Below are 23,654 nucleotides of genomic sequence, written 5' to 3'. Positions count from 1 at the left end.
TTTGTGCACCTCTGCAAGGCTAAGGACAGAGGTGCTAGATTTTCTGGGTGCTGCGCGGCAGTTATAGAGGTCCCGCACTCTCCAAGGCATATAAGTTAAATGCCGGGAACCGCACGAGGCCTCTAACACTTATCTTCCCTTCCCGCGCTGCATCGTCATAGTAACCTGGTATCAAATGACGCGGGGTCACGCCATGTCACGTTACGTTACCATGGCAACGTCATTTGACGCCGGGGCCGAGCAAAGGGGGGGCGCATGAGGTGTCGAGAGCAGCCAGGGGTGCACGCGGGGGGAAACGTTTGCACACCCCTGGCTTAGAGTACTTATAATCACATAGTAAACAGTGTATCTGTGCCTAGCATGTGTGGGTAAGTGTGTGTCTATCACTCAGTACTGAAGGGGTTAGAATGGGGGAGTGCAATTTGCCTGGGGTAAGAGCGCGCACACACTTCTCACCTACATGCCCCCCTTTCTCAACACTGCCCCCCCATCACCCTACTCCCCATCTCCCTATAGACCTCACACCCCCTACCCATTCACCTCACACACTGCCCCCCTCTACCCATTCACCTAACACACTCCCCCCTACCCATTCACCTCACACCCCTCCACTTCACACTCCGATCCCCCTTCCCATTCACCTCACTCCCTCTCACACTTCCCCCTCCCCCCCCCTCCCAAATCACCTCTCACACTCCCCATTCATCTCCCCCCTCCCCATCTTTCACCTCTGCCTCCCTCTACCCATGCAGTGAGTGTGAAGTTGGGCCTAACTTGTTAGGGCTGTCTTTGTTTCCGCGTAATGCCCGCGGCCCCCCCCCCAGTAAGAACATGCAGCACAGGTAGGGCAACAGGGATGGGGGGCGGAGAGGGGGAAGACCTATCTGTGGCAGGCCACATAGAAAGGTTTGGCGGCCGCATGTGGCTCGCAGGCCCCATTTTGCTCACCCTGGGTTAGAATCTGGACTAGTGTAACATTGAATTGTCATTAAAAACATTGAAGAAGAATTTGACCGTCTTAAAAAGGTGTATTCCAAGTTAGCCCCGGTCACCCCCGGAACTGGAGCGCTGGACCTCCTTGGTCATTTAAACCCCCTGCTTAAAAAGAGCAATAGAAAGCCAGGATAGATGACGTTTCAGCCTATTGGCCGTACGTACAGCCAATAGGAGGCTGAAACTTCATCTACCGCAGGTGTGTGTGTGTGTGTGTGTGTGTGTGTGTGTGTGTGTGTGTGTGTGTGTGTGTGTGTGTGTGTGTATACAGTATGTGTGTGTGTGTGTGTGTGTGTGTGTATGTATCTGTGTGTGTGTGAGCTGAAAATAGAGCATTTTACCTCCGAAGAGACCCCCTTCTTCCAAACCACGTTACAATTAGATGGGGTAATAAAAAATAAAGTGTTGTAGTGGTAACTGCTCCTCTAAGCTGAATATGTACAGATGTGCCTGGGTATGATTTTGAAGCAATGATTCTAATGCCATTTATCAATGAAATAGTGCACAACAAAAAAACGTTTCTATTTAGTATTAACTAAGTGAATTTAAAAAAAAATTATATATACATATAAACACACAAACATTTTAATGCTAATTACTGGTTCCCAAATTAGCCATGTGTGAAAAATAATGAATGCTCAAAACATATTTTGCGGCTGTATTTTCTCTGCTATTTCAGACAAGGACAGTTCTTGTATTTGAATCATCCCAAACGCTTTTTGCTTCTAATATGAGACATTTTATCCCATGAATTATCAGATCCAACACAATTACATGACAGTTGAAAGTGAAAGATTTTTTCTTTAATACGTTGAAAGCAGAGTGCGATTGTAGATTTCTGCAAAACAATCATCCGAGTCAAGAAAATGGAAATAAACGACTGAAGGAACAGGGAATAGGATGGACGTTAAAGCAGCTTTTTATTTTTATGGTAGATCGCAGTATGAGCCCTCGTGTACAATACAATTTGTCACAATAAAAATCATAATTCAGAATGTACACAAAAAAACCCTTACCAATTTCCCCATTATTTGTTCCCAATCAATACGCTGTGTAGCAATCCTTTCCGTGCTCGGGAAGATTTCAGTTCCCTTCTCTATTGTCATTTCCCTGTTTGGGAGGATGTAAGATCCGTTAGTTTTAATGTAGTTGAACTCTTCCTGTGCCAGAGTTAATATGGCTTTAGAGCAGGTTGGATAACTCCAGTCCTCATGGGCCACCAACCGGTCAGGTTTTCAGGATAACCCTGCTTCAGCACAGGTGGTTCAATCAGTGGCTCAGTCAAAGACTGAGCCACCTGTGCTGAAGTAGGGATATCCTGAAAACCTGACCGGTTGGTGACCTTGAGGACTGGAGTTATCGCCCCTGCTTTAGAGCATTCAGAACATTGTGTGTAGCCGCTGTCCCTTCCCGAGTTGGAAAGATGACCAGTGATCCCGTGCAGTTATTAGCGGCTGTAATGCTTTTATAATCTATAGGTGTTCCGTGAACAGAAAACACTTTAAAATAGCCCGAAGTGTGTAATCGTATGAAGGTTTGGTTCATATTAACGTCATCTTTACTGGCTGGTTCTAATAATGCTTTAAATCTCCCGTTCAGGTGTTTAAATAAGGGCAGGGGGCTTCATCATGACCATGGATTTCAGATAATAAATCGCTCACCACACAAAAGCATGGTACAAACAAGTACATTTACATATTGCAATTTTAGACTTTTTAAATCTTTTTTTGTTGGAAAAGCAAGCTATTTGACACTGTGCCAAGCTCTGAGCGCCTTCAAGATACTCAAATATTTTTTTTATCCATACACCAAGATGCCAAAACAATATTATTCCATGCACAATCAAACGTAACCCCTCCTCCCCAAACATTTAATATAACGTTTTTCAAATTCATTTTTAAAATTGCATTAACGTTGCATGCAATCATTGTGTAACATAGTAAATAAAAAGCAAATGGACATTGTAAAAATAAAAAAAAAAGAAGAAAAGTTTTAAATAAAATTACCAAATAATTAGCTTCCTTAGGTGTAACCATGCTTAAGGCAAATATACAACTGCTTCAGTTTCTTTCTAAAAGTTCTCGGGCCTATGAATGGAGAACGCTGGTCAATCAAACATTTCCTCCACCCTTAACCCACCCAGACATGGTCAGAAAACCAACCAATCAGGGAGAGGACGGCGGGGAGGCGGAGCCTATGAAACAGTGACGTCACATAAAAGGGAGTAGCCAGGGGAAATCAAACTCCTCCCAAATCGCAGTTACCCCGATTTACCAACCAACTTTAAAAAGTAAAAAATACTTCAGTGTCTGATTTCTGTAATTAAAAGGTATCATTCACCCACATGTATTACTGTAGCTCATTCACCCACATGTATTACTGTAGCTCTTTCACCCACATGTATTACTATAGCTCATTCACCCACATGTATTACTGTAGCTCATTCACCCACATGTATTACTGTAGCTCATTCACCCACATGTATTACTGTAGCTCATTCACCCACATGTATTACTGTAGCTCATTCACCCACATGTATTACTGTAGCTCATTCACCCACATGTATTACTGTAGCTCATTCACCCACATGTATTACTGTAGCTCATTCACCCACATGTATTACTGTAGCTCATGCACCCACATGTATTACTGTAGCTCATTCACCCACATGTATTACTGTAGCTCATTCACCCACATGTATTACTGTAGCTCATTCACCCACATGTATTACTGTAGCTCATTCACCCACATGTATTACTGTAGCCTTTGTTCTAGCAGCAAACGGGTTAAGTGTGAATGTACTTGGTTCAATTTGGCCTTTGGAAGGACTGTACCTTGATGAGACTTTATGCAATTAATGGTGTGAACAGATGCAGTGTCATTGTAAATACCAAGTTGTTACATCTACGGTATCATTACCAAGTGCTACATCATTCCTCTCTAGTGCAAGGCCTCTCAGGACTTAAATTGATCAAATGTATACAGTATATTGGCCCAAGTAACTCATTCATATACAAATGTGCAAAACACTGATCCACTTTTCTTTACCAGCAGCACCAAACTGTGCATTTGACAAAACAATCATTACATGGGAAGGACGGTCATGTAAGGTCACTCATGAATTTGACAGACAAGTGTAATATTCAATTATTTAATGAAATCCATTTACCTTCAATAAAGGCGCTTCAGCAATTGCTTAGTGAACGTAAGGTTCCCAGTGGCAGCTATAATCGGGTTCCCTTGTTCAGATGTACAAGACCTTAATTTAGAAATGTATTTAAACAAAATACATAATACATGGGCTGAGAAAGGTGGGAGCCGCTGAAAGCTTGAATTATTCAGAAGTGATAATCGCAGCTTATTCTTATTTCCGGTAAAGCGCAGTAGCAGCAAAAAACTATTTTTTTGTGGGGGACAAAATCTAACAACTCTTAAAAAGCTATATTTCCTTTTATCGGTCCAGTTCTTATTACGCATGGTAACAGAGATTTCCGTGGAACAGCTTCTATCCCATTACTTGCATCATCAGAACTGGCAAAAATGTTCTCTCGTCAGGTCCGGTGGGCAGCAATGCACTGCAGATTGTTAGGCAGTAAAGGGGTTAAAAAGCAGATGCACGGTCTTAAAATTCACAAGCAGATATGCCCTACAGGAGGAGTGGACAACTTCAGTCCTCAAGGGCCACCACCAGGTCAGGCTTTAACGATATCCCTGCTTCAGCACAGATGGGCAGTCATTGACTGAGCTACTGATTGAGACATATGTGCTGAAGCAGGGAAATCATTAAAACCTGACCCTTAGGTGGCCCTTGGGGACTGGAGTTGCCTACCCTGCCCTAGAGTGCCCCAACATCAGAAGGGAAGGTGTGAAAGGAGAAAGCACGAGCAGAAAGAGATGCATGGTGCGTGTGCAGAAAGAGATGCATGGTGCGTGTGCAGAAAGAGATGCATGGTGCGTGTGCAGAAAGAGATGCATGGTGCGTGTGCAGAAAGAGATGCATGGTGCGTGTGCAGAAAGAGATGCATGGTGCGTGTGCAGAAAGAGATGCATGGTGCGTGTGCAGAAAGAGATGCATGGTGCGTGTGCAGAAAGAGATGCATGGTGCGTGTGCAGAAAGAGATGCATGGTGCGTGTGCAGAAAGAGATGCATGGTGCGTGTGCAGAAAGAGATGCATGGTGCGTGTGCAGAAAGAGATGCATGGTGCGTGTGCAGAAAGAGATGCATGGTGCGTGTGCAGAAAGAGATGCATGGTGCATGTGCAGAAAGAGATGCATGGTGTATGTGCAGAAAGAGATGCATGGTGTATGTGCATTAAGATGCATGGTGTATGTGCATTAAGATGCATGGTGTATGTGCAGAAAGAGATGCACGGTGCATGTGCAGAAAGAGATGCATGGTGCATGTGCAGAAAGAGATGCATGGTGCATGTGCAGAAAGAGATGCATGGTGTATGTGCAGAAAGAGATGCATGGTGTATGTACACGTGCAATGTATCGCATTAAAGTGAATATTGTGGATTTAAGAGGACAACCAAGTGAACAAACATGATTAAGATCCAGCCATTTGTACACGTCAGGAAGCATCAGCAATGTAGGTCATTGTGTTCAAATCCTCTGTGCGGCAAGTGAGGTGTCAGTAGAGAAACGTCCCAAAGCTTCCTTTCCCGTTCCGTTTAAACTGATTCCCCACTATGGTGACAAACATCTCTTGGGAAGTCAAGTCGTCGTTGGCTTTTGTGATCCCCAGGGTGCTTAGCCTTTTCTTGTTCATCTGGCTTTTGCTTCTTGAGGTGGCAGCCAGTTCATTTGCGATGGCATGGTTACCTTCAACTTCCTCGCAAGCTTCAGACTGCTGGCTTGCTGCATCTTCTACATTTGTAGGCTCTTTGGGCTCATTTGATTCAGGATGTATGGTGTGTATTTCAGGATTATCCTCTGTCATATTATCATCCGAATTACCACCTATAGCAAAATAGGAATCACTGTTGAAATTTAATGAACAAAAACAACCTAACTCCATACCTGATCAGCTCCTACTCTTAACACCTGCATTAGCCCATTATACTTAAAGCAGCAGTCCAAGCTGCCATTTCCTCTCCGCCCTCCAGTTTAATATGTGCATCAATACAATTCACACAATGGTAAGTAATTGGCTAAATTGCCAATCAGTGAGGATTCGGCTTGGGAGTTCACTAAATGACTGTCAGTGCAGCAGAAGAGGATCAAAGATGCAAAGTTTTGTGGGGAAGATCATGTGACCAGGCAGTCCCTAGATTCAATCGGTGCACTGTTAGAGAGAGGGCAGGGCTCAAAGGGGTGTGCCAGAGCCTGTTTCAGAAGAGGAAGGGGATGTGACTTTGTAAATGGTTGCTATAGAAACAAAAAATGCTTGTTCCATTATAATATATTCAAAATGTAACTCAGAGTTTAAAAAAAAAAAAATGCTACAAGTATTTTCTCATAGTACGGAACTGATTTATTAAATAAAACACATGTAGGATATTGCTTGGTCTGCAGCTTTAAGACTCAACTTAAAACATGGCCACCCAATTAATTTTCTTAAATGAATACAGTCTAGACAATATGGTACGACTACCGCCTCCCTCCAAGAGCGGGTCAACAGAGAGCAAAAAGGAGGGCAGGAAGTTGCTCCTATAGACTTCCCTGTGGTCCAAGCAAAGCAGAATTGTAGCCCGCACGTGGAGCAGTCCTGATCTACAACATGACAGTCCAAGTAAAAATGCAATGCCAACCAGGTACCAGTAATGGGCCTAGAGGTCACAGGCACAGGTTACCTTCAAGATCCTCAGTAACAGGTTTTTCGGTGTCCAAGAGAGTGGCAGGTTTAACCAAGACCACAGCGTAGCCCTCATTGTTGTGTATGACGTTGTTCTCCATGATTATTTTAGGGAGGTCGCAAATCTCATCGATAAAGTCCTACAGTGAAGAATAGAGAAGTCATACGAATATACTGCCCAATAACCATATCACATTAACGGAAAGCCGTTACGGCACATTGTATTATATAGGTTGGGGTATGCACGTTGAGTAACTCAAGAACTCAACATTCACCCAGGTCCGATATCTAGCAGTAAGCCCATGTTTATTAAGTGGTGCTATGTCATACCGGGTTCCTATGAGCCGGCAGTAAGGTGTCTTTTACCAAATGTAGGCTTTCATATTTTAGACTCCTACCCCTTGTAGACCGAGGATGAGAGGTTATAGGAGCGAGGAGGCAGCCAATATATATATATATCCATGTATAATTGGATTATGCAGACTGGGTAAGGAAAGAATTGCGTTCATAGTGCACCCCATGGCTCATTGGAACTCGGCTTTTAATTGGAAATATAGGAGTAGCAAAACATAACAAATTGGTGAAATAATAAAAGTGCAAAAAATAAGGGAAAAAAGGTTAAAAACAAGGAAGGATTGATAGAAACACGGAATAGTACTCGGTATAGCTAGGATTTGCAAGGTGCCTTAAATCTGAATTAATACACTATAGCCAACTGAGTGCAGTCCCCTATGTGCTAGATCGCTATAATTATAGCAATGGGAGTGGTAATGTGCTATAACCTCAATAGGCTGGTAAAGCAAAATACCTATAAGTGCAGGGGAACAATACCCCTCTGCACTAGGTGGCTTCCCTGACGAGAAGAAAAGCGGTTCCAGAATACCGAATAGGGAGCATATTGTATTAAAAGAATGCACAGTTTGCCATTACTGCAGGTTAAATGGAGCGCACACAACACTGAATCAACATTGCTGACCCAGCACAGGTCTGTTTGTTGGAAATACTTTCACTCTCGCACATAAAAGCAGCTTTGAGTCTGGGAGAGAGAAGAACGCGTCTTCCAGGACTGCTACATTAACAAGATATGCAGGGAACGTCTGATGACCATCTTTTACCCGGAGAATCTCTACATTACAATACTTTGGTGTAAAGGTGCCGTCCCCCCTAGGACCACATTAAGCAACGGCATCTTGAAATGCTATTAAATCTAGCTAAATCTATAGTGATCTTTGGGTATTTGTAAGAAGAAAAAAAAAAGGGATGTGTATTTTAACCCTTTTACTGCCATAGTAGACCGCGATGCAGCGCCAGTGTGTGGGTTTGTACTAAATTAAAGACAGCATGACACACACACACGAGAGAGAGAGAGAGAGAGAGAGAGAGAGAGAGAGAGAGAGAGAGAGAGAGAAACACACAGCTGCAGATCCTTCAGCTAAGATTAGCAGAGTTGGCAGCTACAGACACCACCACCGATCAATGTCTTTCCCCCCCCCCCCTTTAAAAAATAAATAAATAAGAAATTCACTTTCATGACAGTCGCACTATAAATGTCAGCATGCAATAAATGAGATAAAAATGCAGCCCGTGAACACGTAGCATGAAATAGTGCCCTTACCTTGATGAGAATACCTTCTTTACAGTGATGTATACCATTGCCAATCAAGCTACATTTACTGCCAGGGTATATTTCTACGCCAGCACCCTGCATACAACAGATAAGGATATGCAATACTGTATATGAAAAGAAAGTGTTTTTGAAGGCAAAAAGCAAATCATATGGTGCATTAATATTTACGTTTAAGTCTCTGGACTGTTGACCTAAATCAGGAGTGGTCAACAGCAGTCCCCTAGAGCCAACAGATCAGGTTTTCAAGATATCCCTGCTTCAGCACAGGTGGCTCACTCTTCGACAGCCACCTGTCCTGAAGCAGGGATATCCTGAGAACATGACCTGTTGCTGGCTCTTAAGTTGGCCACTCCCGACCTAAATTATACAAGCACTGGAATAGTCCAAACCCCTTCACTAGCAAAGGAGGAGTTAAAGAACAGACTAAAACTGCAGTAATCCATTCATTTACTCCCCCAGCTGAAAAGCCTGCTGGGAAAATGCTATCCATGTGAAGAAAGGCCGTAAGGAAGGGCATCAGAATAAACTGGTTTAAAAAGGAAAATAGCAAACATGGTTTAACATCAACCAAGACATCTTATGTAAAACCTTTTTTTTTTTAAATTGGCAACCCAGGGCATAAAAAGCTATGCGCGAATATTACAGACAAATAGAGCTATTTTGTCCAGGTTGAAGGTTTTGAAGAAATGTCAGTTTAGATAAACACTTTTTTCACACAGTACATGCACACAGTACATGCACACAGTACATGCACACAGTACATGCACACAGTACATACACATATCTCCCCCAGATTCTACATCTGGAGGTACTTTAAAGATTTCATCATAAATCTTAAACTTTTAGAGTACACAGAAATTAATGCTGGCTGACAATTAGAAAAATAGAAAATACAGAGACGGTATACCTTCGCTCCAAATAAGTCACAATACTTCATCAATAATTCAGCTGATGTCCTCACTGTGACTCCTGTAGTTTCACACTGGAATACACAATTATCCAGTTCGGTCTTCCCACTCTGAAGGCCTTGGAGGAAAAAAAAAAAAAAAGGGGGGGGGGGGGTGAAATGGGAAGATTTTTTTAATATAGATTTATACCATAATGTAAAAGCTGGCTTTTATCAGGAAAGCTTGGATGTAATACCAAGGCCTTACAAAAAAAAATACACTTTTAAGTAGCTGCAAAGAATTTAACAAGCTCATTGACAAACTAATTTAAGGGTGCTAAAAAGCAAAGAATTTACTGCTCTTGTTTCTTTAAATGAAATGAATTCCAAATGGAATTTTTCGGATGTTTCTGAACAGGGGAGTGAGTGATTGCAACTCAAGTCTTTTCTCTACCTGTATTCCACCGTCTTCATCAGAGAGCAAATAAGGATGAGGAGGGGCAAAGGGCGTCTCTGGCTGTGTTAGACCGAGTTTATAGTACTTGCTATGGCGACTGCGATGTTGCGCAATGCCGTAGCAAGTACATGCACTCCGGCACGGCAGGGACGGGTGACTTCCCGCGGTCGTAGTCACTGGAAGTCAGATCATTTTGATATCAGCAGAGCAATCTCCGTGTGACGTCAGCGGCTTAGGCAATGAGGGCGAACCGCTCACGGCCACGCCACCGCCACGCCCCCGGTCACGATCTCTGGTCTCCTGCACCAAAGTGCAGGAATCGCAGTAGGGACGGCAGTTGGTTAAATCCAGTCCTCACGGACCACCAACAGGTCAAGCATTATGGATATCCCTGTTTCAGCACAGTTGACAGCCACCTGTGGTGAAACAGGGACATTCTTAAAACCTGACCTGCTTGTGGCCCCGAGGACTGGAGTTGACCTCCCCTGAAGTAGACTATCCAAAATGTATAGGTCAGCTAGCCGTCAAGCAGAAAAGTGTGGCTTAGCCAGAGTCCTCGCTAGCGCCGAGCTTGCCACGGTTACTTACATATATAGATATGTGTAAGATAGATATATATATATATATACAAGTCCCCGCTTGTGCACACGCTCACCCGCACTCGGTGCTTATGAAAATAAGAAAAAAACTGCCTTTCTAGCGCGCTCAACTACCCGCAATGCCCCCCCACGTAAATGCCAGGACACCCGACGCTCATGCTTGGTGCGCTCTCCAAGCATGAGCGTGCTCAGCGCCAGAGGAGACTCAGCCTAAATTAACAACAAATAAAGTATGTCATGTTACCGATTGGAGACACACAATCAATAAGTGGGTGGAAGAGTTTGGTTATGCACAGCAATGATTTATATTGCAGAGTTTTTGGCAAGGAACCAGAGGATGCTTCTTTAAAAAAGGTATAGAAAGCAGAGTGAGAACTGCACTAACTTCAAATCAGCAGGAATTCTTTCATCCAGTTAATGGATACCAAAGAATTGTCACACACAGGTCTCTTCTGATTAGCTTCAGAACAACCCAACTCTTGCACATATTATTCCAGAAGCAAATGTGCCCTAGAGACAGGCCGGGGAAGCCTCCGTGCTGCAGAGAGCTGGCAGTTTCTGCCTTTGAAGTGGTTCCAAACTAATTGCCATGTGCTTGACAGTTATGGAAAAAATGGATTCATATTCTACACAAATACACGTTTTACTCTTCTCAGCATACGCTAACCTAACAAGGGGTTAAGATGTGTTGAGTCGGAACATGTTGAGCATTAAAACCACCTTACATTAAAGTATTAATTAACACCCTCACCCGAGCGATGGGGACGCGATGCTCTTTCCCAACATTGCTCTTATTGCTATTCAACATAGCCGTCTACAGATCGTGTATTAGACAGGCTGTTAAAACAACAGGTAGCAGCACTAATGAGCGAGAGAGTTTAGGTATAAGACTTTGCACTCTTGATTTCCAAAATAAATTATGTTGGCAGGGACATCTGTACATGGTCGCCCCCCTCTCTCCCCCGCCCCCCATACACCCCACAGAAAGTTCATTTTAAAGCTGCAGTAATTTCTGGGTCATTGGACCAGAACTCAAAAGCAAAGTGCAGTAAGTATAATCTGCACAGATCTGAAATCATAGCCCAACACCACAGGCAACTTTTACAACACCCTCTGATTTCTTAATATTTGATGTGGCAGGGGCATTACAATGCGTCCCACGTTAACATTAGGTAGTAATGCTGTGCTGACACGGACACACAAATATAATTGGAATAGTTAGGGAATAAAACTTGTCCCTTTCTCTGGTAGTTTATTGTAATGACATGTACACCACAAGTGTCGACAGCAGCGGTCGGAACTGCAGTCCTCAAGGGCAACCAACAGGTCCATTTCCCAGGATATCCCTGCTTCAACACAGGTGGCTGAAGCAGGGATATCCTGGAAACCGGATCTGCTGGTGGCTCGAGGACTGGAGTTGCCCACCCCTGGTCTCATATCGCATTTTCTTTACAGGTAGTGTATGCAGTTATTTTATTCCCTTGCTGTTTTTCATGGGTCACGATGCCCGTTAGCAGCAGCGTAGCTTCTATACTCACTTATAATGCCTTCCACTGCATCATGCTGCACAAACTTCACATTTGACATTTTGATGTGGGCACCTGTGCAGTTTATAAAATGATCTCCTTTCCCCCTTTTTTCTATAACAATCTCATCTGGAAGTCCATACCCTATGGAACAAAAACAAATATTTAGCAACACAATAAAACGTTAATTTGCAAACAGACTCATTGAAACACCTCTTACAAATATATATATATATACACACACACACACACACACACACACACACACACACACACACACACACACACACACACACACACACACACACACACACATATATATATTAAACCTTTATCCTTTTTTCCCACGAGATATAGTTGCCAGACATTTGCTAATGAATCTATTAACAGTTCTAGACTTCATTTCGAGGGGGGGGAGGGGGGCAGGGCAGAAGGGGTTAAGTTTGCTTTCTACATTCTTTTTTAGATTTTTTATGGCCATGGTTGTAGCCCAGCAGAACGCAGTGTACTAAACCTTTTTAATTTAGTTGAAATCCGTCTGGTTATTGCATAAAATATAAATATAAGATATAGGTCAGGCACACCAGATTTTAAGTAAGCCACATGTTTCATTGCAACATTAATAATTTATGCTGTAGATTTATTTTGTGCTAAGGTCGGGTTCTAACTCGAGAGTAGTATATAAACAACGTACGTGTGTGTGTGTATGTGGTGTGTATGCGTATGTGTATAAGACTTGGCTTTGTGAAAAAAGTGATATAAGGCGCGAACAACTCTAAAAAAAGAAAATGTGATTATGTAATATTTAAGTGATAAGTGATAAATATAAGTAAGATACTTATCACCCAGCTCAAACCCTCTGGTGGGACCTGTTTCACGGGTTCCAAGGTTAAAGCAGTTTCTCAAACGTTCCAGGGGGAGCGTATAGGGAAAAGAAAAGAAAACAAAAAATACACATATAAGTGCAGACGTTCCAGAAATCAATTAGATGTGAAATTGTGTCTTGGCTCATATAGATGATCTACTCACAGGACGTTAGCAAATAAAAGGCAGTTGGCAAATAGGGTTGCCACCCATATAGGTAGTAGTGATCAGGAACCCCCTTTCGAACGCTCCGTCAGCAAGGTGTATGTTACATGTAGGATAAGAGAGAAAGCTACATAGTGCGATCAAATTGTCGGCAACAGTTCTTGCTAGCTGGGCGAAACGCGTTGAGTGGATCAATTTTGGACTTGGAGGCGACCCGTAGCGAACCAGCCCTGCAGCCGTGACGTCACATATCCTGACGGGCGCAAAGAGGGGAACTCTGATTCAAGACACCGAGCTGTGGAAGCCAGCTACACACCTGAGGGAGGCGGTGAGCAGTTCGGCAAACCTCTAAGTTCACCAATTTGTGTGATACACGCTTGTTTTATATTGGCACATTGTAAGTGCGCTTTTTTTATCCCAGTTTTACATAAAGATTTATCTATCAATTTGATCGCACTATGTAGCTTTCTCTCTTATCCTACATGTAACATACAATTTGCTGACGGAGCGTTCGAAAGGGGGTTCCTGATCACTACTACCTATATGGGTGGCTACCCTATTTGCCAACTGCCTTTTATTTGCTAACGTCCTGTGAGTAGATCATCTATATGAGCCAAGACACAATTTCACATCTAATTGATTTCTGGAACGTCTGCACTTATATGTGTATTTTTTCTTTTCTTTTCCCTATACGCTCCCCCTGGAACGTTTGAGAAACTATAAGACATGGCTGTCATTAATTTAGTACAAACCCACACACTGGTGCGGCATTGCGGTCTACTATGGCAGTGAAGGGGTTAAAGTGTGAGTGTTGTGCTGGTGGCAGAGGGGTTAAATTAAATGCACTTAACGCCACCAGCAATAAACAGAGTTCATATTGGGTATTCCTAGATGGGATAAGTTCATTTAAACCTTATACAAGACGTGCATAGATCAGTATGAAATTATAGGCTACAGGATGCACATTTGACCCTCAATACTACACTGAAGAATGCAATTCTTACATAATCCTCTTATTTCTCTGCGCATCAGAAAACGGGGGCTTTCAGCTCTACTACCCCCTCCCCAAATGGAATACCTCTTCCAGTTTTATCAGAAGCGCGTGACCATACAGGTTATATATTGGCTAAGGAGGACCCCTAACAGTTTCCCCAGAGGAACGAAAACGCTGTAGAATTAGGACACCGCGGTCCTTGAGAACTGAAGTTGACCACCCCTGCCAAGGGGGACGGGGGGGGGGGGGGGGGGTTGTATTGCAAAGCGCTTGCTGAGTATTCCTTTAACCTCAGTCCCCTGGTGGAAGGAGGAGGGCAGTGAAATCAGCTGCTAGCTGAGCACACAACAGGGTTGCCACTGCAGATTTCGGGTATTGTCTTAATGTTATAACGCCATTATATGGCGAGACTGATCACTATTATAGATTAGTGAAATCCAAGTCGAGTGATGCTCATTAATGCAAATCCCCTTGGGTTTTGTTTAATTCTTTTTGCCTTTGGGGAATTGCATGTTCTTTTACAATTACCTTTTCTTAAACATTTCAGAAGCAGGTTTTAAAAAAAATGGAAAATCTGCCTTTGTCAGCAACATAGAATAGCAAGACGGAAAGGAAAAACATGATTTAAAACAGCAGGAAACATAGCTATAGTCGCTTTCCATCCAGCGATTTTGTATAAATGCAAATTATTAAACAGCTTTAGCAGTTTTTGAACAGCTGCCACTTCCAATCCAAAATATACAGCCTATTCAATGCATTGTCATGTGTGGTTTACTGCTTAACATGAAGTCATCTGAAGATAAATTGGCGGTGTTTCTGTATACATTTGTGTTTAAATGGGTTAATGTACACAAGTCTTTTTTTTGTACTTGAACAACCTATGCATAGCCAAACCATTACACAACAATATAGGAAGCGCTCTAACTAAATAAAGTCCAAACTTGAAAAAAAATTAAAAATGTGGTGCAGCATGGAAAGTCGAAATTGTTCCCAATTCCCAGCAGCATCAGATGTCCAAGATAATCAGCGCACCTCGTGGGAAGTAACAAAAGAGAGAAAATAGAGCACAATAGTGAAGCAAGTTCACAACACAGTGCTAAGATTATAACTGGTGAGATATGCACTTACATTGCAGTGCCTGTCTCAGGCATGTAATGGTATCTTTATGCGTCCTCACCACCATGAAGTCATCACGATTTCTCAGAGCACTTCTTTACAATTCCGTTTATATATAAATCAGGAATAACACAACAGGTTTAAAATATGGGCACAGACCAGTTCATGTAGTTCCGCAACCTCCGGTGTCCGCGACAGCCACCCGCCGCACTGCTCGGCGTTCTGTGTCACTTCCGGTTCCTGGTGTCTCATGAAACTGGTCCTCCCGGCAACCCTACGCGTTTCAACGGTGATCCGTCTTCGTCAGGGGTAAGTATGGTATGTTCCGGTGTCCCTTCTTAATATATCCCTCTCTAACAAAGCTGCACACATTTCTTTAATTATGCTAATGACGGAGAGGGATGGACAATATATTATACATAACAAAAATTCTATACAAAATATATAAAAAATGTCTAACAGCATACCATAAAACCGTATTGAAAGACAATTTTAGATCGTAGCAAGGTTCTAAAGTGTATCCTAATTTTATTCCTAGTAAATTCCTAATAATCTTAGCACTGTGTTGTGAACTTGCTTCACTATTGTGCTCTTTTTTCTTCCCACGAGCTGCGCTGATTATCTTGGACATCTATAGCCAAACCATTACCAGATCTGCAGTGTGCAACCTATGCATAGCCAAACCATTACCAGATCTGCAGTGTGCAACCTATGCATAGCCAAACCATTACCAGATCTGCAGCGTGCAACCTATGCATAGCCAAACCATTACCAGATCTGCAGCGTGCAACCTATGCATAGCCAAACCATTACCAGATCTGCAGTGTGCAACCTATGCATAGCCAAACCATTACCAGATCTGCAGTGTGCAACCTATGCATAGCCAAACCATTACCAGATCTGCAGCGTGCAACCTATGCATAGCCAAACCATTACCAGATCTGCAGCGTGCAACCTATCCATAGCCAAACCATTACCAGATCGGCAGCGTGCAACCTATCCATAGCCAAACCATTACCAGATCGGCAGCGTGCAACCTATGCATAGCCAAACCATTACCTGATCTGCAGCGTGCAACCTATGCATAGCCAAACCATTACCAGATCTGCAGAGTGCAACCTATGCATAGCCAAACCATTACCAGATCTGCAGTGTGCAACCTATGCATAGCCAAACCATTACCAGATCTGCAGCGTGCAACCTATCCATAGCCAAACCATTACCAGATCTGCAGCGTGCAACCTATCCATAGCCAAACCATTACCAGATCTGCAGCGTGCAACCTATCCATAGCCAAACCATTACCAGATCGGCAGCGTGCAACCTATGCATAGCCAAACCATTACCTGATCTGAAGCGTGCAATCAAAGCCTTTTACAAAATACATTCTTGCATGTAGTTTTGAAAGCTGTAGCAAAGAAATGCCTCATCCATAAATGTTGCGTGGGTTAATGAACCCAGTGTGCTGTGACTTGGCACCGTTTAGTGAATCATGGTCCTCGTTCCATTAAAACCAGTAATTCACCATAAAGATGTTATACAATCAAGAACTCCCAATAGCCGTTGTACCAGGATTCTCCATAAACCTAAGACTTCTATATCCAGTCCTGTGTCATTCAAAGCTCTTGCATTACCATGTATTACCTTCTAGCTCAATTGAGTCAGCAATGCCGAACAAGCCGTCTACAACATAATGGCCGGGACAGATAATGACGAGATCTCCTTCATAGCAAACGTTCACTGCTGCCAATGGATCACTGTGAAACTGAGGAGAGTAAACATATGCATTCATTATGAACAGCTTACCCAGACAGAGTGGAAATGACAATAGCTATTAATGAAATCCAACCCCAGAATAGATCAGAGAAATGAGAGAAGCACTTTAATGCGTAGATTTTATAGGTTATACACAACCGTGTAGGATTATCTGAATGGAAAATTAAAACATAAAAATGCTATTACATTTAAAAGCTTATTTCAGTTAACCTCTTGCTGGCCTGCAGACAGCTTGCTGAATGAGTGTTGAGAGGGGGTGAAATGGAGTTATCCAGGCACCCAGTCTATGCAGGCCCAGCGGAGAAGGAGCCCAGTAGGGCGTCTGATCACAGAAGTTGTGCCCAACTTCCTGTATTGTCCGGGAGGAGGGTCCCCACCAGCGGCCCTGATCCCTTGTATCGCTGGCAGTGATGGGTTTAGAACCCGATACATCAAAGTGGAGATGGCATAAAAGCCGTTTCACCTAGTCTCCCCCTCCACACCCTTATCTTTCATGGCTCTCTGGTAAGGACAGGGCAGAGAACTTTTGATTGACAAATTTGTCCCTTACAAAATGTGATTTGCAATTCATTTTTAAAGGAATAAAATAAATCAAATATTTTATTAAAGTAGGATTACATTTGTTTAAGTCAAACAGACTTCTACTTTTTACAAAATGTTTTTAGGTTAGGCACTTTAAGTGTAATACTAAAACATTTTATCTGCGATTTATTGGGCTTTATCAGCCTAAAAGTCAGCGGCGTCGCATATTACGGTATAAAACTTAGTGTTATCTCAAGTGTTTTACACTAGTAATTTTGATTAAATATTCTTATGCAGCAAAACCGGACGATAGTTCCTCTTCATAAACGGACAACAAATTGAAACAGTTCAGTAGAATACTGGAGTAAAGTACACCCGCAAGCTTTCTGTGCTATACCTGGATCTCCAAATCTGCGTTACTAGACTCGGGCTGAAGTCTGTCCCGTGTTAAACACTGTAAAGTATTAACAGTCATTGCCGTCGATACAACATGAATAACCTTTCCACCCTCAGCACGCCGGCCCTTGGCCTTCATGGTGTGAGATCCAGAATTTCTCTGATAACAGAACACATACCTGCAAAGTAGAATTTATAAAAATGTTAGCGTGACCGTGGCCGCCCCCAAGCGTGGCCAGCGAGTTCTTCAAAGCAGAAACATACCTCAGCAGAGGGTTCTCTATCAGTTTGATTTTCCGTTTTATACTTTCCATCTCATCGTACATCTCTATTCCCTTTACCATGGACACGTTATTTGCCTCCGATTCGGAGTCGCTGTTGGAAATGCTGTTCCGGAGGTCTGTGAATGTCTGGTACAGCTCTTCACACTGTGACAGCTGTTTGCGATATTCTGCTACAAGGCCCGATGGGACACGATCTTCCAGGATGTCATAGTGCCTTCAAACAAAGAACACACATCTTGACATTAGCCTTGGGCGATGTAGGAAGAGAATCTACTTTGAAAGGTGCCGCCGCACTAAGCAACATGTGACATGCAACACAGGGAAACTAAATAAAATACCTGCAGAACTTTGGTTTGGTTTGCAAGTCTTCTGTAGTTTTACATTTTCCCAATGGATTCTCAGAGCCAAGAGTTAAACTAGTCTAGTTGTTTGACGTGTTAAGTCTGTTTGTTGCAGGTGACAAACCATTTTTAAACAAACCAGACAAGCAGAAGTACTCATATTCACATTTAGGTACAGATTCACTAAGCAGTGATACTCCCAAAACACTTCTTCCAGCACGGCTTAGTGAATACGGCCTTACACACAGACTGGCTGAGTGAAAGTGTTGTAAGGTGGAGTGACACGGCTTAGTAAACATGGCCCTTTAAGTGCTAGCCCACCTGGCAGCGAGAGCATTAAATAAGGACACCCCCAAAATACATTTCTATGTGCTAAATACTCTTACAAGCAGTTCCCCGTCACCCCCATGATTTTGTTTGCATATATAGAAAGCAAGTGGTACCAAGAGCTGAACCACATTCATTTCCGCCCCAAGGGGTGGTTGGGTGTCCGGTCCCAGAGAAAATGGCGCTGGTACTTTATTGAGGTTTAAAGGCCCCATGTCACGCAGGCCAACAGGAACCTGCGACAAATCACTTTGCGACTCCCTATTAGCCCACGTGATTTACACCTCCATTTTGTTTCCCCAGGACGGGACTGCACCTTCCTCCATAAATCTCAGGAACAAAGGGGTTCCTGGAGCCGAAATGAACGTGGTTCATTTCCGGAGACCCCGTGCTTCCTATACATGTAGTCGGTATTCCTCCAAGCCAGGGGTGGGCACCTCCAGTTCTCAAGGGCCACCAACAGATCAGGTTTTCAGGATATCCCTGCTTCAGCATAGGTGGCTCAGTCTTCGAGTGACCCACTGATTGATCCACCTGTGCTGAAGCAGGGATATCCTGAAAACCTGACCTGTAGGTGGCCCTGAAGGACAGGAGTTGCCCACCCTGCTCTAAGCAGAGATGATGTTCATCGTTACTGGAACAGCTGGATAAAAGTATGTTCAGTGGAGGAGCACAAGATGCTACTTCAAATCCATTGCTTTCTTCTCACAAGTGCAAACTATTTCTCATCTATTAAGATTGAACAACTCACAAAGGCATTTGCTGTAATTTATCATATTGGTATCCACCTCCAACCATTAAAAATGTTTGCCTTAAACCAAATACTTTGACAAGAAAAGTGATTTCTGATGCAAGGAAACCCTCCTTCCTTCTGCTGTGCCATCTGTTGGATTGTAGACACATCTTTTTGACAAATGCCTTTTGTCATTTGCAATTCTCAAGCCTAGAATAATTTGCGATAGATGTTGAAAAGATCGAACGGTCCGGAACCGTCAAATCAGATTTCACTTCAAAGAAACCAAAAACGCAAGATTAAATTCTGTTTGCATAACAGAATAATCTCCATTATCCGTTTAGGCATTCCTTTTATGTTAAACTTATTCCTATTGTGTGCCGTATATTACTGCTGTAAAAAGCTACGTGCTTAGATAGCGCTGTATAAACAAAGATATACATACACACACGTATGCAATACACAGACTGCAGCATTACCATTGCAGCACGGATTTCTGTGATGGAGCAGCGCCACCTGGTGGAAAGTCTGCACATTGAATCAAACTGCACCGTACACCTTGTGTGCTACTGACAGCGAGGAAGGGGAGGCAGTGTAACGGACATGAGCACAATGTCTGAAGGTTATTCAGATTAAACGCTACTGACTTGGGTGGCTATCAGATCATATTATATCTGTGACATCATTGGACTGAATGAGCGGCTCAGCAAGTAAAGATACGGACTGATGACATTGACAGTGCGTTTACATCAGGGAACCTGGTTCAATTCCCGGTGTCAGCTTCTTGTGACCTTGGGAGCAGAAAATTAGATTGTAAACTCATCTGGACAGGGACGGAGTCTGTAAAAACCTATGTACAATGCTGCGTACCGTGTGCTATATTATGATTGTGAAGCGTTTTGTGATATAAAGTTATTATTGTCATCATAAGATTGTAACTTCATAAGTGCTTTCCTGCCATGGAAGTTCCAGGGGAAACCAACGGGATTGAGATAGATAGATATATCTAACAACTTTCAATGGAGTACTTCACATTTATACTTTTCTGTTATTAACAAAAATTAACATGTTTTCTATCATTGACATCCATTCACCTTGGCATCGAGTAGGACCAGTGGTGGAATCCCCATACAGTATGTGCACCACATCCGGCAGCTCTAGGGGCCCACCGCCTGTAGGGGTCATGCCCTCTATGCGCACGTCCACCACTTAAATTTAGCAGCAGGAACAGCGTTCAGGCATTTATAAAGACCCCCTCTGCGGAACCCACCTGTGGTGCGGGAGCGGCATGAGCCGACCCAGGGGGTCCCAACACGGAAGTTAGGCCCAGCTTCCAGAACCACCATGTGGCCCCCTCCAACGCTGCCACCGTACCCGAGGCCACCGGTGGCTAGTAGCCCGCCCTCCCCTCAAGGTAGGACAGTCACCAACATTGAAACATATCCAAAGATTACTAGAGATCAGAATTAAAATCCGTGGCATACTCTCTGTATAAAAAGGTCAGAATATATCATTTTTTAGATTAGATGAGTGACCTGCAGCTTGTGTAAAAGCCAGTACAGGAGTTTCAACGCTGGACAGATGTTACATCTAATAACATCTAATAACCACACTGATGTTCTCTGGGTACTTTATAGTAAGCTACAGGTGCTCTTACAGTCGTAATCGAGGCTCAACGCATCTAACAAAATAGTCTAAATCATCTTCATCTTCTTCATCCCAAGGCCGCCAAATATTCTGGTAAAAAAATCTGCAAATAATAAAGAAAAGAAAATTCCGTTTATCAGAAGTTGGTTCCGGTAACAGGTATATGAAGCCACTCAAACGCATGACCATAAAGAATTGTTTCATTGTTTAGCAACACGTTATTACACTGCTGATCTTCTGTTTTTTATGATGGAAAAACAGCATTGTTGCTTCAACATGCATTTGAAACATACTCCAGTAAGTGTATAGGGACGCTATTTAGCAGAGAACTCACAAACCTAGTACTGCTTCAGGGAAGCCCTGATTCAATTATGTACAATGAATAATTTGATTAAAGCAGAATACTACATTTCCCCCTTTTTTCTTATTTTTATATGTAAAGCTTGGAGTGACTGCCCGACCAGAGGAAGCTGCCAGGAGAAGTTTCTCTCACCTTCACCAATTATATTTTCTGCGCAGAGGAACTTTTCAATATGTCTATTGATATGGAAACTATTTGCTGTTGTCAAATAGTTTTCAGTGTTGCTTCTTTTTAAACCAGTACATCCTGTTCACCATTCTCAAAATTGCACAATGTGCAGTATAAAGCAGTGCTGGACATATACCCTGTACAATTCAGATCACTCGAAACTTATTCTAAGAGTTTTGAAAAAAAATAAAAAACACTTAGAATGGCCGATTCTGTCTAAAACAGGCTATAGAGGTTGTAGCTCCTTGTAAACACTCCGAATTTTGCATGTAAAAATAGGATAATGCACTTTCAAGCCATTTCTATCCAAGTCCCCTACCCTAGTCAAATACCAAACACAAAAACCTTTGTGTAATAGATAGAACTTGTCTTACACAAATCAAACACATGCAATATACCGGCTAAATAGGTACAATTGGAGGGTATGGAACAACCCGTTTCATAATAAAGTTAAATGTATTGCTACCTTGTCCTGCATTATAGGAAGGTTTTTTTTGCGGTACTATTGAGCACATATATTAATGCACATGAAAGCATTTCTTGTTGATATATCAGTAAATTTTACATTTTTCTGACTACATACTTGATTAGGACGTGCACATCAATATGAGACATATTAAAAAGATTCCACAACCTACAACAAATGTACACTTCTCTAGGACGAATACTGGTCTCCTATGGCAACTGTGTGAGGACATCATATCGGACATTAGGAATGCTAGAGTGCTTTTATTGTGCTGCATCTCTAACATATACTCGGAATGCAGTGCTTTGAGTGCCAGGGTGCTACAGCCCCAACGGCACGGCGCTATCATGTAATGGGCAATCACATGACCGCGCAGTCACAGGAGGAGTTGTTCTCTTTGGAACCAGAGTCCGCCCTCTCCTGTTTAGATTGTATTAGCAAACGACTAAAAGCCCATGACGTAGAGACTAGGTTATGGAGCCCTTGGCGTGACTCCTCAAGACGTGGTAGCAACGGGGCGGTGAGGCTATTGCTGCAACTTAGCCTGGTTGGCTACACACAGAGAAGCCTTTAACGTTAGACGTAGACTGCCGTGAGGTTGACTGTACTTGTGCCAATTACAACCAGGGTCACTGACCTGATGTGCTCGATGGCAAGTGCGGTCTGATCAAATTCCCCCGATTCCTCAAACACGACATAGAGCTCCTGCAGTGGAATCCGCTGCTCCTTGACCTCTAGCAGCTCCGTCATGCACTCCTGAGTGAAGTCGCCGATGCGGCACTCACACAGGAAAGGCTCGTACAGCTGTACCACCGCTTTAAGACTGGAGTACTCCACGTCTACTACCTGAGAACAACCACAGATTCCCGCAACCCCATGTTATCGTATTCATTGCGCTGAACTTAATGTGCATGTCAAGCAGCAGCTCTCACCATGAGAAAAAGGTGTCTTTTTTACTATTGCAAAGACATTTTGCTGCAGTTTTTAGCAACCCCACCCATATTTACTTATTTTAATTCTATGGTTAAATTCTAAAAAGATAACCAGTTGCTGAAAATGTACTTCCCTGGGAGTTTTAAATGGCTGCTGCCATTCACATTAATTTAGACAGAGGTTGCCATGGTAACAGACGATGCCAGTAATAAACAGGTAAAACAGGTTAAAAAAAAAATGTTAGATATAGACGAGCACAAGAACTTTCAGGTTGTGTTCCGACATCATAAGACAAAGAATGGAAACACACACACCACAAACCACACACCACACACCACACACCACACAGAGAGAGAGAGAGAGAGACACACAGAGAGAGACTTCCCTTTACCAAAACACAGTTGACAGTGCAGTTTGTACCAGGGGGTCTGGCAATCAGGTGGTCCCATGATGTACAGAATCTGTCTGATGTGTGTACGCTTAAGCATTTTTCTATCTTTACTGGATAATTAGAGTAACTATTTTTATTAGAGTTTTTTTGACCTTTGCAATGAGCAGAAGGCCTCTCTGACAATGATGGGATTAATCCAAGTAAGAGGATAGTTAGTACATACAGTATATTAAGAGGATGTATACATTTCCAGCTGCCACCTAATTTAGACATGTAAATGCATAT

At 42.8% G+C, this 23,654-nt stretch overlaps 1 protein-coding gene across 2 annotated transcripts in view; it reads right to left on the bottom strand.

Moving 5' to 3' along the window:
* Window positions 1–2,288: 2,288 nt before the first annotated feature.
* Window positions 2,289–23,654, bottom strand: part of SHCBP1 (SHC binding and spindle associated 1) — a 41,581-nt gene continuing 20,215 nt past the window's right edge. For both annotated transcript variants that reach the window (XM_075576288.1, XM_075576289.1), the window contains exons 4-13: window positions 22,683–22,891; window positions 21,061–21,153; window positions 17,983–18,216; window positions 17,720–17,897; window positions 16,669–16,789; window positions 11,898–12,029; window positions 9,325–9,443; window positions 8,406–8,492; window positions 6,789–6,930; window positions 2,289–5,955 (exon numbers count right to left, since the gene is read on the bottom strand). In XM_075576288.1, the coding sequence (XP_075432403.1) occupies window positions 5,627–5,955; window positions 6,789–6,930; window positions 8,406–8,492; window positions 9,325–9,443; window positions 11,898–12,029; window positions 16,669–16,789; window positions 17,720–17,897; window positions 17,983–18,216; window positions 21,061–21,153; window positions 22,683–22,891 (1,644 nt within the window). In that variant the 3' untranslated portion in view covers window positions 2,289–5,626. The remainder of the gene's footprint in view (window positions 5,956–6,788; window positions 6,931–8,405; window positions 8,493–9,324; window positions 9,444–11,897; window positions 12,030–16,668; window positions 16,790–17,719; window positions 17,898–17,982; window positions 18,217–21,060; window positions 21,154–22,682; window positions 22,892–23,654) is intronic.

Source organism: Ascaphus truei, chromosome 19, assembly GCF_040206685.1.
Source record: "Ascaphus truei isolate aAscTru1 chromosome 19, aAscTru1.hap1, whole genome shotgun sequence".
Classification (NCBI taxonomy): Eukaryota; Metazoa; Chordata; class Amphibia; order Anura; family Ascaphidae; genus Ascaphus; species Ascaphus truei.
The sequence above is the reverse complement of the archived record's forward strand: the minus strand, read 5'-3'. Positions and strand labels throughout refer to the sequence as shown.